The 15285-nt window shown below is 35.5% G+C and overlaps 1 protein-coding gene and 2 pseudogenes across 1 annotated transcript; all 3 read left to right on the forward strand.

Moving 5' to 3' along the window:
* The first annotated feature begins 6312 nt into the window (after positions 1-6312).
* Positions 6313-8493, forward strand: LOC111471546 (probable polygalacturonase). The gene is made up of 6 exons (XM_023117270.1): positions 6313-6358; positions 6612-6950; positions 7054-7174; positions 7280-7454; positions 7569-7639; positions 7725-8493. Exons 1-6 carry the CDS (start codon positions 6326-6328, stop codon positions 8429-8431), a joined length of 1446 nt encoding a protein of 481 aa, XP_022973038.1. The 5' UTR covers positions 6313-6325; the 3' UTR covers positions 8432-8493.
* A 1303-nt stretch (positions 8494-9796) lies between these two features.
* On the forward strand, positions 9797-11200 carry LOC111471476 (annotated as a pseudogene).
* Positions 11201-12205: 1005 nt separating this feature from the next.
* On the forward strand, positions 12206-13358 carry LOC111471477 (annotated as a pseudogene).
* Positions 13359-15285: the final 1927 nt, after the last annotated feature.

The raw sequence follows: 15285 nt of genomic DNA on the forward strand, positions 1-15285 counted from the left end.
TGTTATTGGTGAACTTGAGTTGTTACAAGTGATATTAGAGTCGGGCATTGAGTGGTGGGTGGTGTGCCAACAAGAACTTCATCTTCAAGAAGGATAGATTATGAGATCCCACATCATATTGGTTGTGTGCCAGTGAAGACGTTGGACGGGAACGAAACATTTCTTATCGCGAGGCTTTGGAGGTAGAATGTGAGTCCTTATCGTGAGGCCTTGAAGGTACAGTATGAGATCTCACATCACATTTGTTTTAAAGGGGGAATGCAACATTCCTTACCATGAAGCTAAAGTAGACCATATTTGCTAGCGGTAAATTTGAAGAATAAGAACTTGGTCGATGTTAGGTTTTATTGCAACTTTGAGGTGATGGTTTTCCTCTACAGAAGGGTCTGATTTCTCCCATTTTCTTTAGCAACTTTTTTAAAAAACCATTAAACCCGGCTGATTTTGGGGAGGAAATAGGGGAACATCTTATCTCTCTCTCTAAGTTTTCATTTCGAATCGATGTGAGATCTCATAATCCACCCAAGGGGTCCAGCATCCTCTCTGACACTCGTTTTTCTCCAATCGATGTGGGATCTCACAATCTACCCCCTTCGAGGTGTAGTGTCCTCGCTGGCACTTCGGACCGCTAGCAAATATTATCCTCTTTGGGTTTTCCCTTCCGAATTTCTCCTTAAGGTTTCTATATCATGTCTGCTAAGGGGAGGTTTCCATTGATGTGGGCTCTCACAATCCACCCCCTTTGGAATCTAGCGTCCTCGTTGGCACTCGTTCCCCTCTCTAATTGATGTGCGATCTCACAATCCACTCCTTTTAGGGTCTAGTGTTCTCGATGCACTCGTTCCCCTCTCTAATCGACGTGAGATCTCACAATCCACCCACCTTCGAGGCCAAGCGTCCTCGCTAGCATTCGTTCCCCTTTCCAATCGAGATCTCATAAAAGGAGTCCATATGACTCGATAACCAGAACTACTTAACTCAAATCATAAATGTTGAGTTGGGTTAGATCTTTTTTCGGTTTTGGTTGGGTTGAATGTTTTAAAAATTGAAAATTTAGTTCGGTTTACCAGCTGAATTTTTTTTGTTGAGTTTGAAAATAAAGTTACAAAATAACTCTACATTACTTTTAAAAAGATTAAAAATATTTAACATTTATAATATATGTAGTGATGCGTTATAATATATAAATTTATTTTAGTTATTAATGTATGAGATTTTAGTTAATAATGTAATTTATACTGTGAATACATATGATTTTTTAAAAATAATATACTATGAATACATATGATTTTTAATCTAAAATATAGGGTTGGGTGTGAACTGTTTCAAGTTTCTCAAGTGCTAACCCATCCTTAGTATACTCCAAATAAACTTTTTATCTAACCAATTCAAACATAGCTTCTACTAAAATATATTTAAATTAATTTTTTTTTGTTAAGTTTAAAATTTATAAGTGATGTTATAAAAAATAAAAGTAGAAACAAATCCACGGTGTCGTGTCTTATATAGTAAGTGTGTAGGGAAGCAGGTAAGAGACATACTAGATGACATGGCAGTACACATGACTGTCGTGTCTTATATAGTAAGTGTGTAGGGAAGCAGGTAAGAGACATACTAGATGACATGGCAGTACACATGACTGTCGTGTCTTATATAGTAAGTGTGTAGGGAAGCAGGTAAGAGACATTCTAGATGACATGGCAATACACATGACGTGTACATCGACAAAGATAGTTAGGGTGTATAATTTATCAATGAGCTTACCATTACATTTGATGTGTTGTCTCTCTCAATAATTATTGACGTAGATTAAAAAAATAAGAGTATTCGAGATGAGGGACGAAAATGACTTTTTCGTCTCCATTTCCTCCACTCTCTTTCCCGTCTTGTTCCAACAAAACTTTACTTAAAATTCAGTAGAGATTGAAATAGGGAATAGAAAGAAAATAATTAATATGTCACATTATTTAATTATATCCAAATGTTTAGAACTTGAGAAACTAGCAAATATGATTGTCATTGCTATATTAGAGGTAATATTTTATGGAAAGTTTTTAATGGATAATTTTGAAAAAGTCAATTCACATTATTCTCTTAAATTTTGATTAATTATTTTGTAGTATATAATTTGTAATTATATTTACTAAAAATATAAGAATTGCGTTTTAAATTTGTTTTTAGTTAAATAATGAATTCAACTCCCACGATGAATTAAACGAGAGATACAAAGCTCAACTTGTAGCTCGAAGGCTCTATCAACAATATAGACTAGAGTATGATGAAACGTTTAGTCTAGTGGCGAAGGTCACTACCGTACAAGTCCCGCTAGTACTTGCGGTAAGTAAAGATTTAAAATTATGGTAGATGGATATGAAGAATAGTTTCTTACTCGGAGAGTTAGATTGAGAGATCTACATGAACTAATTGAAGGAATTTGAGAATGAAGTTGGAGTCATGAGTCATTTGGATGCAACTCGACGGATATTGAGATATGTCATAGGTACAATTGATTATGATGTTTTGTAAAAAAGAAGTGATGACTGCAAGCTAGCTAGACACTATGATGTTGACAATGCAAGAGATCATGATACTCGAAGATCAACCATTGGGTATGTGTTTAAGCTCGATCCAGAAATAATTTCTTGGTGTAACAAAAGATAATCAATAGTATCATTGTCAACTACAAAAAGTGGAGTATAGAGTAGTGATTGAAGCAACTCAAGAAAGTACGTCAACCAATCTGCGGTTCGTCTAGTAGATAATATGATGTTTCATGCTAGAACAAAATATGTGGAGGTGCACTACCATTTTATTAGAGAAAAAATCTTGAAGTAAGAGTACGGATTGACAAACTTGTTATATGTGAATGCCACATACGATTGACATGGACGGTTGGGGTAAATAACTTACATCTTAAGTTGAGACGTTACTTCATAATTATCTGGTGGTAAAGTATGGTGTCTATAATATGAACAAAATCCATGGAAGGTTAGTTGACATACTCTCCCACTAGAGTGACCCAATGTGCCGGCCAGCTACTATGCCAACCTACGTGGTCCCACACCCCTCTTAGGATGAGTTTACAGTAAAGTGGCTCGGTGGCTCTGTTCAGGAGGCCTTTTGCCATTTCCACAAGGTTGGGGCACCTAACCACCGCCTTATCCCATCTAGTTGTAGTAGCTCTATGGTACAACTCCTAGAGGGCTACCGCTTGACGAGATGCTATTGGGTTCAACTTGGGTTGTGATAACACTATCGGGGTACTAAAGAGGATAGGGTGGTGGAGACTCTAGTAACATCGTTCATACTGCTAACAGCCTAATGAGCTAACTTACTCATTCCAAGATGACGGAGAGGTACACTATGTTCTTAGGGACATTTAAGTTGTTTAAATCTCATCTCACATTTTAAAGACACTCGGGACTAGCTTCTTGAGGCTAATCTCATCTCTAAGTGTACTTAGGTTTAGACCTTTGATTTCCACTCACGATCTTATTGTGTACGTTCTACTAAAAAACATGCTGACCTACGTCAATGTGAAAATCACCTCTCATGCATATTTTTGTGTGGGAGATAATTTTATCAATCATGTAAAGCACATAATTCATAAACTAAACATCACCTTGGTCATCCTTAGGCTCCAAAGAGTTCTACTAGATTCCTAAGGCGAAAAGGTGATTTAACACGAACTTTCAGCTCAAGGATACTCTATTCTGACTCATCGAGTCTTTCTTAGTTTGGAAGCACTAGGGCTTAGACCCTTGATCACTGCTCACGATCCTACGATGTTCAGTCTACAGGAGAAGTCCTGATCTAGGTTATCATTTATCCAGCCTAACTCTAGCGCCCTAGTCTTAACTCTATGTAGATAAATACACTTTACAAGGAGAACATACAATAAATCACTTGAAGCTAAATATACTCTATCATGCATTCATATAAGCTCAACGAGGAGATAACCATCAGTGCTTAGAGTACAAACAACAGTATCCCATTCTCTTTCTAGCACAGTAAAAAGTATTTAAATCAACATGCAACATAAATCCTCCTCCTAAGGGCATTTTAGTAATTTTTCTTAACAGAAATAACATTCTCATCCAAATTACCCTTCTAGAGTCCTAAACATGCATATTCTAACCACCTAAGGCTAGATATGCTCGCATGCTAACATGTTCTGTGATCCCTACAAATATTACTTAAGAAAAGTCTGAATGGCTACATATTGGGTGAAGTTCTCGAGCTAGCTTTTCCACTTGTTAGGAGCTTAAAATTTTTCGAAAATTCTTTGGTAGATCCTAAATAAAGGTCAAAATAAGGTCAATGTTGAAATGAGGGCGAAAAACTAACAAACAGAGATCAAATAGGATGAAAAGTCCCCCACACGAGCGGATGAAGCATCTTCCACGCACGAGTGAGCCACAGGCCTAGGGGCGGGATATGCACGTTACACTCTTGATACATGTCACACTCTCATGGGCGCATTTGACTCCTAAGTGTCGGGCTTGATCTCTAGCAAGGGTAAGGATGTCTTTGAATTTTGTCCTCGCGACTCGTGGTGCACATAGAATGGTATTTCAGAGTCAAGTTAAGTCAAATCGGAGTTGATTGAATCTGCTAGATGTGTCATGTATTGGGTCAGATGCAGGCAGATCAAGTCAAGTCCTCCTTTGATGACGCAACATGTGGCCAATTTGCACCCTTGATGCGTGTCTCAAATTCCTCGGCGTGCACGAACTTTTTTTTTTTAAGAATTCTTCATTTTCTCAATCTTTTTTCCATTTTCTTTGGATTTTGATACTTTTTTTCTACCTAACTCGAATCAACTCAATTTATTCCTTCACCAAAATGGTAGAATTTTAATCAACTTTCCAACAAAATTACTTTTTTTTTTTTCAATTTCATTAACAATGGAGAGATGAAAATGCGTGCAAAATTGGTCTAAAATAATAATAATAAAAAAAACTCACAATTTCTCGAAGATCATTGAACTCCACCTTCCGGTCCATTTCAACTCTGGGCTACTTCACGAAAGATGTGCAAAATTCTTCTACGAACAACATTCTCAAATTTTAGAATCTAATTATGCATAAATCTCTTAAAGATCGGGAGGAAAAGTTCAACTAAAAATTCAAAACATTTACCACTCCATCTTTCTCATTTCTGGACGGATTTGTACTATACAACTTTTCGATCGTATTCTCTACAACATTTTGAGTAGGTTTTATGAAGTGATCTTAGGCTGAAAAACGCCTCCTCATATCCTTTCGAGGTTGACTTTTAACCTTTTTTTTTTTTTTTTAAATTTTTACTATTATATTTATATTTTTCTAAGCGTTTTTTCTCTTCTAAATCATCTTAAAATTCTCCATTTAAGACATTCAATAAAATTCGAAAAATTTGAATATCCAATGCTCATCCAAGTTTAGGTAAAAAAAGCAAATAAACAAAAATAATTCTATCAACTTTTAATTAAATAGTTAATTTCTATCATAAATTTTCATTTAAGCAGTTATTTACCCATGGAAAGAAAATAATCAATATATCAACTTATCTAGCAAAGATCATTATATTTAAGATTATATGGAAACTTATGAATTTGTAATTTTGATATACTCATAATTAACACATATTATCTTTAATAAATTAAACTTTTGGAATTGAATCTATTTTAAATTTAAATTATCTAAAAACTCTGAAAAAAAAAAAAATTTAAGAATTCATAGATAGACTACTTATCGAATATATACTCACTCTTGTTACTCCATATTTTTCATGTGACAGTCGATGAGTTGGTCGAGCGAGGGCATTCCAAATGTTGTGAGACTATAAAGAACCATTTAGAGCCTAACCTTTCTTTTTGTGTCTATTGTGTTTTATTGGTATGGGTAGGTGAGTATAGGGTTTAGGGCAATATGTTCTTTATTGGTCGAGCTAGAGCATTCCAAACGTTCCGTGATCCCTACCCTAATCCTTTCAGAATTTTATTTTTTAAAATTTATTGGAGAATAATAATCCGATACCGGCCATTTCCTAGTGGTAAAACAATTTTTAAAAAACAAACAAACAACAAAAACAAGATGCCAAATTTAAAGCCCTTCCAATCTTTATATTTCCATATAAGGTATATGGTCCTTAAACCTATCATTTGACTAATATTCTAGGTAAATCCAGTTGTTTCATTTACAACCATAATTTTCATCCTTTAAATAAAATAATAATAATAATAATAATAATAAATTCATTTCCTATTTTTAATTTTTAAATTATCCTATAAAATCCTTTGTCATCCGGTCTAAAAATTATTAACTCAAAAAGAAAACTTATCATGGATCATCCTCGAAAATCCACAAAAACTTGTGTAATTTCCTTTCCGTTCTTTGTTTTCTTTGAATTGATCTTGTTTTTGAATGGTTTTTGTTTTGGGTTATTGAAAATTATTATGGGTTTTTGTTCAAAAACCTAATTGATTAGGTTTATTGAAGATTTTTTTACTATATATTTACATTTTTTCTTGAGAAAATTCGATGAACTCATAAACCCAATTGCTGTTCAAGAAGTATTTTTCCGAGAAACAAAAAGAAATTGAATCATCTTCTATTTTTTTTCATCAGGTTACCATGATGAAAATCTCGGCTGTGATCGTACTTGCATTGGTGAGCTTAGCCACCGTGGATGCCATGAATCCGCGTTTAAGTTCGAACTCTCTAGAATTTCAGGCGATTAATTGCCGGAAACACTCAGCGTTGTTGACGGAGTTTGGCGGCGTTGGGGATGGAGTAACTTCAAACACTCACGCGTTCCGACAAGCGATTGAACATCTCAGCACTTTGGCAGCCGATGGTGGTGCTCAATTGGTTGTGCCGCCGGGGAAATGGCTGACTGGAAGTTTTAATCTTACCAGCCATTTCACACTATTTATCGATAAAGAAGCTACAATTTTTGCATCTCAGGTTTGACTTATCGAATATATAACTTTGAGAGTGATGATTTGAGTTTTAATTCTGAATCGAATCTAATGTAGTTAGATTTGTTTCTCATAATCTAACGATGCAGAATGAATCGGAATGGCCACTTGTGACAGTTCTTCCATCGTATGGGAGGGGAAGAGATGCCCCTGGTGGACGGTACAGCAGTTTAATCTTTGGAACTAATCTGACTGATGTTGTTATCACAGGTGACTGATGTTGCAAAATTATAATATTATAAGCTTATGTGGGATAAAGAAAACATTAAAAAATTAATTATTAAGAAATAAAATTGGGTTGATGACATGGTGTAGGTAACAATGGTACGATGGACGGACAAGGATCTTATTGGTGGGAAAAGTTTCACAAGGGGGAGCTCAAAGTAACACGGCCGTACATGATCGAGATCATGTATTCTGATCAAATCCAAATCTCAGATCTCACTTTGATCAACTCACCTTCTTGGTTCGTTCATCCTATCTATAGCAGGTGTGACTATTACACTCCTCACACAGTTCCCATTATTGATGTATTTAAGGATTATGCTTCAAATGGAAGTTATAACTTCGAATAGTATTTTGATTCAAATTTTTACTCAAGCAGAAATGTGATTATCCAAGGGCTTACCATCCTAGCTCCAGTCACTGTACCTAACACCGATGGAATCGATCCAGGTTTCCTTCTTTTTCACCTTAACAATCTTAGGGCTCTTTTTTTTTCCATCCATATCTCTTCCTAATTCGCCATTCATCTTCACAGATTCATGTTCCAACATTCGAATTGAAGACTGCTACATCGTCTCTGGTGATGATTGTATCGCCATCAAAAGTGGATGGGATGAATACGGTATCAAATTCGGAATGCCGACCGAGAACCTCGTCGTTCGTCGTCTCACTTGCATCTCACCAGATTCTGCAGGTATTGCCCTTGGTAGTGAAATGTCTGGCGGAATCCGTAACATCAGGATCGAAAACGTCACTGCAATCAACACAGAGTCTGCCGTCAGAATCAAAACCGCTCGTGGACGAGGTGGTTATGTCAAGGACATTTTCGTCCGAAGAATGTTTCTAACAACGATGAAATACGTCTTTTGGATGACTGGAGACTACAAATCGCATGCCGATGACAAGTTCGATCCCTCGGCATTGCCAGTGATTAAGAACATCAATTACAGAGACGTGGTGGCCGAAAATGTTACTATGTCGGCAAATTTGGCGGGAATTTCGGGAGATTTATTCACAGATATTTGTGTTTCGAATGTGAAGATTGGATTGTCAGTGAAGCCTAAGAAAGTGCAGTGGAACTGTACAGACATTGAGGGATTTAGTAGCGATGTGGATCCGCCGCCATGTGCTCCATTGGCTAAGGCAGCAAAAAGCGGTGGATGTGACTTTCCTGAGGATAAGCTACCAATTGAGAATGTCCAGTTGAAGTCATGTTCGGTTGAAATTCCTGCCTTTTCGTAGAGACTTCGTTTTTTTTTTCTTTAATTCTATGGAATAAATGGTAATGAAAAATTTAATGAAGATATAGATAAAATGTATTTTTCTTAAAAATTTATAAAACAAAAATAAGAAGGGTTTAATTTTGAAAATAAGTTATTTTAACGGGATATATTAAATTGAGGTAAACAAGAGCATACAAATGTTTTTTTACTCCAAGTTCAACATACATGGTTTAATATAGTCTCAAGATGAAACGGTTAAAAACATTACAGAGTAACATTCATACTTTATAACCATAATTAACCATTATATAAAGGTAACCTAAAGTAAAAAAAAAATCTTAAAATACGTTAATAACTCTAAATTACTCTAAATTTATAACGATGAAACTTTATTGTTCTTGAATGTGGCATGAATTGAAATATTTTTTTTTTTTGATAATTTCATAGCATTTTCTTCACATCTTTATTGAAATATATTGTATGATTTGTCTCTTGGTTCATATCAGTTACATACGGCAGTTTCACTACTTCAAAGCATGTAATCACCTTGTTTACTTCATGCTTTAATTTAGTATGATTCATGATTATAATAAGTTCGTCTTTGCAAGATTGGAATTGCTATATGGAGAATAGGGTTTATATGGAAGGTTATGAATTTATAGGGTTTATATGGAAGGTTATGAATTTATGTATCCTTTTTTTCATCTAGGTCTAACATTGTTTTACAATTGGGATTTATGCCCTGAAGTCGTAATTAGTTTTTTAATTTTTAATAATAATTTTGATTATTTTGAAAAATTCAAGAACGTGTAGTCTTGAACAATATGTGGTTGACTTACTGAAAGATCTGGATAAACTAAAGAATCTATAGTATATAGATAAGATTGAGTACGATAATAATTATATATATATATATATATATATATATATATATATATATATAGCAAAAGCACAACCGCACCATCATGTTGCACACGTGAAACACATACCCAAACTCATTAATTCTCTAATTCTCAGATTATATATTAGTTAGTTCAGTGATAGATCTTTAATAAAAAAGCAAACTAAAAAAGGAAATACCTTCCGCATCTTACATATATGAAATTAGATTGTTCGGGAGGGAGAAGTTTATTCATTCAATGGAGTTATATTTGTTTGATCTAGTAAGGGGGTGTTAGAAATAAGCCACCACCCAACGAAACAGCGGTTTACAAGCGATCCTAGATATCGAGGGAAGAGATCCAATGCATGTATTCGGAGCTACGCAGATGCCTTAAATTTTTATAAAGCTAATAACCTTGGGAGTGGTGATTTGAATTTTAATCCTTAAATCGAAGTTAAATTAGTTAGATTTGTTTCTCATAATCTAACGATGCAGAATGAATCGGAATGACCGCTTATGAAAGTTCTCCCATCTTATGGGAGGGGAAGAGATGCTCCTAGTGGACGGTACAACAGCCTCATCTTTGGAACTAATCTTACGGATGTGATTATCACAGGTGATTATTTTTGTTTCTTTACCTTTTAACATTTCTTTTCTTAAAAAAAAATAGTTAGCAAAATTATAGAGAAATAAAATTAGATTGTTGACATGGTATAGGTAACAACGTCACCATCGACGGGCAGGGGTCTTATTGGTGGGATAAGTTTCACAAAGGGGAGCTCAACGTAACACGATCATACATGATCAAGATCATGCACTCTGATCAAATTCAAATCTTAGATCTCACTTTGATCAACTCTCCTTCTTTGTTCGTCCATCCAGTCTATAGCAGGTTTGACTCTTTCTCTATAGCAGGTTTGACTCTTTCACTTCCTGTTAAAACTTGAATAGTATTTGATTCCCAAGTTTTTACTCTAAATTTTGAATTATAATATATATATATATATATATATATATATATATATATATATATTTTAATTTGGTTGGGTGAAAAGTAGGAATGTGATTATTCAAGGGCTCACCATCTTGGCTCCGGTCACGGTACCCAACACCGACGAAATAGATCCTGGTTCCCTACTTCTTCACCTTTAAAATCTTAGGGCTTCTTTTTTTTTTTTTCATCATCCCTCTACCTAATTCTCTATTCAATTTCACAAATTCTTGTTCCAACACTCGAATTGAAGACGGTTACATTGTTTCCGGTGACGATTGCATTGCATTAAGAGTGAAAGGGACGAATACGGTATCAAATTTGGAATGCCGACCGAGGACCTCGTCATTTGTCGCCTCACTTGTATCTCACCAGATTCCGCAGGTATCGCCCTTGGTAGTGAAATGTCCGGCGGAATTCGCAACGTTAGGATTGAAAACGTCACTGCAATCAACAAAGAATCTGCTGTCAGAATCAGAACCGCTCGCAGACGAGGCGGCTTCGTCAAGGACATTTTCGTCCGAAGAATGTTTCTATCCACGATGAAATATGTCTTCTGGATTGCTGGAGACTATAAAGATCATGCGGATGATAAGTTTGATCCCTCGGTGTTGCCAGAGATTAAGGACATTAATTACAGAGACGTGGTGGCCGAGAATGTTACAATGTCGGCAAATTTGGTGGAAATTTCGCGAGATCCATTCACGTACATATGTGTTTCGAATGTGAAGATTGAATTGTCGAAGAAGCCTAAAAAGTTGCAGTGGAACTGTATGGAAATTGTAGGATTTAGTAGCGACGTGGAACCGCCGCCATGTGCTCCATTGGCTAAGGCAGCAAAAACTGGTGGATGTGACTTTTGTGCTTATCATCTCCCAATTGAGAATGTTCTATTGAAGTCATGCTTGTTCTAGTAAAGGTTTTTTCTTTATAAAATGTTTTTACTAAGTTGTTGGAAGAAAATAAAAATGCTAAAAAATAAGAGAGAGAGAGAGAAAATTGCTGAAGACTTTTGCAATCAGGTGATCCATTGGACGTGTTTGTCAAATGGTCAAAGAAATGTGTAAAAGCTAAAACCTGTGGTATGTCTTCTAGAATTTTGTCAAATGGTCAAAGAAACGTGTAAAAGCTAAAACTTATTCGAGCTGGCCGCCCCAGGTGGTGGACCTCATGTTTTATCTAACAATCTTCTCCTAAAACTTGTGGTATGTCCTCCAGACTCCACCTTCTTTTTCGAGCTGGCGCCAGTCTAGGTGAAGACTTCACCTTTTACCTAAGTTGTTGGAAGAAAATAAAAATGGGAAAAAATAACAGAGAGAGAGCGAGAGAATTGCTGAAAACTTTTGTTTAAAATGAGGTGATCCATGTGTTTGTCAGAAATGTGTAAAAGCTAAAACCTGTGGTATGTCGTCCAGACATTTGTCAAATGGTCAATGAAACGTGTAAAAGCTAAAACTTATTCGAGTTGGCCGCCCCAGGTGGTGGACCTCAGGTTTTATCTAACAATTTCCTCCTAAAACCTATGGTATGTCCTCCAGACTCCACCTTCTTCTTCGAGCTGGCCGCTAGTCAAGGTGGTTCACCTCTTCGTAATAGATCTTCTATCCTCCAGTACTATCCTCTGGTACCTGGCCGAGAGACTGATTGGTTGCTTTATCTCCAACTCTAGGATGTAAAGGCGGTGTGTGGTTCACCTCTTCCTAATAGATCTTCCATCCTCCAGTACCTTCCCGAGAGGCTGACTGGTTGCTCTACCTCCAACTCTTGGATGTAAAGGCGGTTTGTCGTGCACCGAACTTGCGTGAGCAACTGTCGTCGATCATCGTGGATCCTAAGTAACCCACGCTTGATGGAAATGTGGCAGCCGGTCTCATTGAGTTGACGGTACAACAGCCTCATCTTTGGAACTAATCTTACTGATGTGGCAGGTGATTATTTCTTTTTCTTTACCTTTTTAACATTTCTTTTCTTAAAAAAATGGTTAGCAAAATTAGAGAGAAATAAAATTGGATTGTTGACATGGTATAGATAACAACAACAGATCGACAGACAGGGGTCTTATTGGTGGGATAAGTTTCACAAAGGGGAGCTCAACATAACACGACCATACATGATCGAGATTATGTACTCTCAAATTCAAATTTCAGATCTCACTTTGATCAACTCTCCTTCTTAGTTCGTCCATAACGTGTATAGCAGTTTTGACTCTTTCACTCTCTCACAAAATTAAAATTTGAATAGTATTTGATTCAAATTTTTACTCTATATTTTGATAATATATCTCTATCTATATCTATATATATATATACTTATTTATTTATTTTAATTTGGTTCGGTGAAAAGCAGGAATGTGATTATCGAAGGGCTCACCATCTTGGCTCCAATCACCGTACCCAACACCGACGGAATCGATCCAGGTTCCCTCATCTTCACCTTTCAAATCTTAGGGCTTCTTTTTTTTTCTTCATCATCCCTCTACCTAATTCTCCATTCAATTTCACAGATTCCTATTCCAACACTTGAATCGAAGACTGTTACATCGTTTCCGGTGACGATTGCATTGCCATCAAGAGTGGATGGGATGAATACAGTATCAAATTCAGAATGCCGACCGAGGACCTCGTTATTCGCCGCCTCACTTGCATCTCACCAAATTCCGCAGGTATCGCCCTTGGTAGTGAAATGTCTGGTGGAATTCGCAACGTCAGAATCGAAAATGTCACTGCAATCAACATAGAGTCTGCTGTTAGAATTAAAATTGCTCGCAGACGAGGCGGCTTCGTCAAGGACATTTTCGTCCAAAGAATGTTTCTATCCACGATCAAATACGTCTTCTAGATTGCTGGAGACTACAAAGATCATGCAGATGATAAGTTCGATCCCTCGGCATTACCAGAGATTAAGAACATTAATTACAGAAACGTGGTAGCCGAGAATGTTACAATGTCGGCAAATTTGGCAAAGATTTCGGGAGATCCGTTCATGAATATATGTGTTTCAAATGTGAAGATTGAATTGTCAAAGAAGCCTAAAAAATTGCAATGGAACTATACAAAAATAAGAATGTTGTAATTTTGGAATTAAGTTATTTCATTAAGATTGGTAATATTTAGCAACTATGAAAAAAATGAGTATGAACAAAACAATTAAAATACTCTTACATTACCCCTTTCAAAATCTATCTACCTTTACTTCCATCATACTCTTACTATGAAAAAATGATAGGTCAACGTGGAATGATCACCGAGGAGATAAAAAGAATGAATTATTCATTCGCGCAATAGAAACATTTGATTTTATTAAGAATTAAAAAAAAAACATGTAAATTGAATACGAATCATGGAAGGCAATTCTCTTGAATGTGTTGTGACGATATCGAACTTCCTCCACAAAACTTTCATACCAAAGCAACAACGTGAATGACTCCACAAGACCTTCACATCAAAACAACAACGTGAATCTAACTACAAAACCGCATGTGTCATGCTCACCCTAAACATATTTGATATATCACCTATGAGCCATTTCACTACTTCAAAGTAGGTAAAAACCTGTTTCACTTCCTAATTTAATTTTGTATGAAGTCTGTCTAAGCACGATTAGAACGGTTATATTGAGAATAGGCGTTATATGTAAAGTTAGGAATTTATATATCCTTGTTTCATCAATGTCTAGCATGGTTTTACGGATGAAATTTATGACATATGTCTAAAATTTCATGAGCAAAAGAATTCTTGCAGTAGGTTTGTGGCTCACGTGCTTCACCATAAGATACTTCACTCAACCTTAATTTTAACTTTCTCACTTTATTCAAGACTTGCGTACTTCCATCAACTAGATCAGGATTTAATCAATTTCTCGCATTACATTGTCCTCGGAGTAATAATAATTTGTTTTTATACCAATACTTTAATTTCATATTTACATACTTTATAGTGAGCAATTTTCTTTCGACACTACCACTTTTAATATCTATAGCAGATTATATGATATTGTTGTCCATCAAGCTTCCTTGGTCATTTTCATTTGAAACTACTTACTCGTTAATATACATTGGTACATTACTTTCTATCTCTATTGTCATAATATTACATATTTTAACTATGTTCGAGACATCTGACTGAAACATCTAACCTTCCAGAGCAAAATCATTTTCATGCGTATACTAATATTTAGTAGCTTACTAAACTATAGCTTCTCATTCACAGTACCAACCTTGCTCAATCTAAACATCATCAATACTTCGATTCACATTCCATGCAAAGTAAATTATAACATATTCTACATTATATAAACATAGAATTAAGGCAATAATAATTCAGTTAACTAAAATCCAGTAAATGGTGTCAAAATTCAATTATGAGTTATATTTTATAATGACTAAGCAGGGACAACATATGCAATCAATAATGTTTCATTTTCTTATCTTACGCATGACATACCTGACGGTGATGTGACATCAGTAGTGGAACCATGGAACATGCAAAGCCCTCCATCGCAAGCTAGTCTACAAAATCGGTAACCCAGAGCTCTGATACTAAGGGCCATAAATTTTCTACTTAATCTAAGGTCGCTACTATATACATATCAGGAACATAGATGACAAAAATACTTTATTTAAACTTCTTCATAAAACATAACTTTCATCTTAAAACATTGTCATGGACTTACGTGTTCGAAAACATGTTTAAAACGACACAACAAAATACTAAATGAAATAAATAAACATTAAAATTAAAAACACCCTATTCTAACTTAAGTCTAGAAAATAAGTACAACTATCTTATGCATGTGTCATGGTCATATACTATATCATAACTTATCATATCTTTGCACGTGTCAATTCACATATCATAACATCTCGTATATCATAACAGTCACATAACATAACCCAAGCATGCTTTCAACATATCACATCACAATATATCATATCATAAATATATCAATTTAACACATATAGCATAACATTCACGTAACATCTCATTTCATAACAATTTAC

Source organism: Cucurbita maxima, unplaced genomic scaffold (genome assembly GCF_002738345.1).
Source record: "Cucurbita maxima cultivar Rimu unplaced genomic scaffold, Cmax_1.0 Cma_Scf00053, whole genome shotgun sequence".
Lineage (NCBI taxonomy): Eukaryota > Viridiplantae > Streptophyta > Magnoliopsida > Cucurbitales > Cucurbitaceae > Cucurbita > Cucurbita maxima.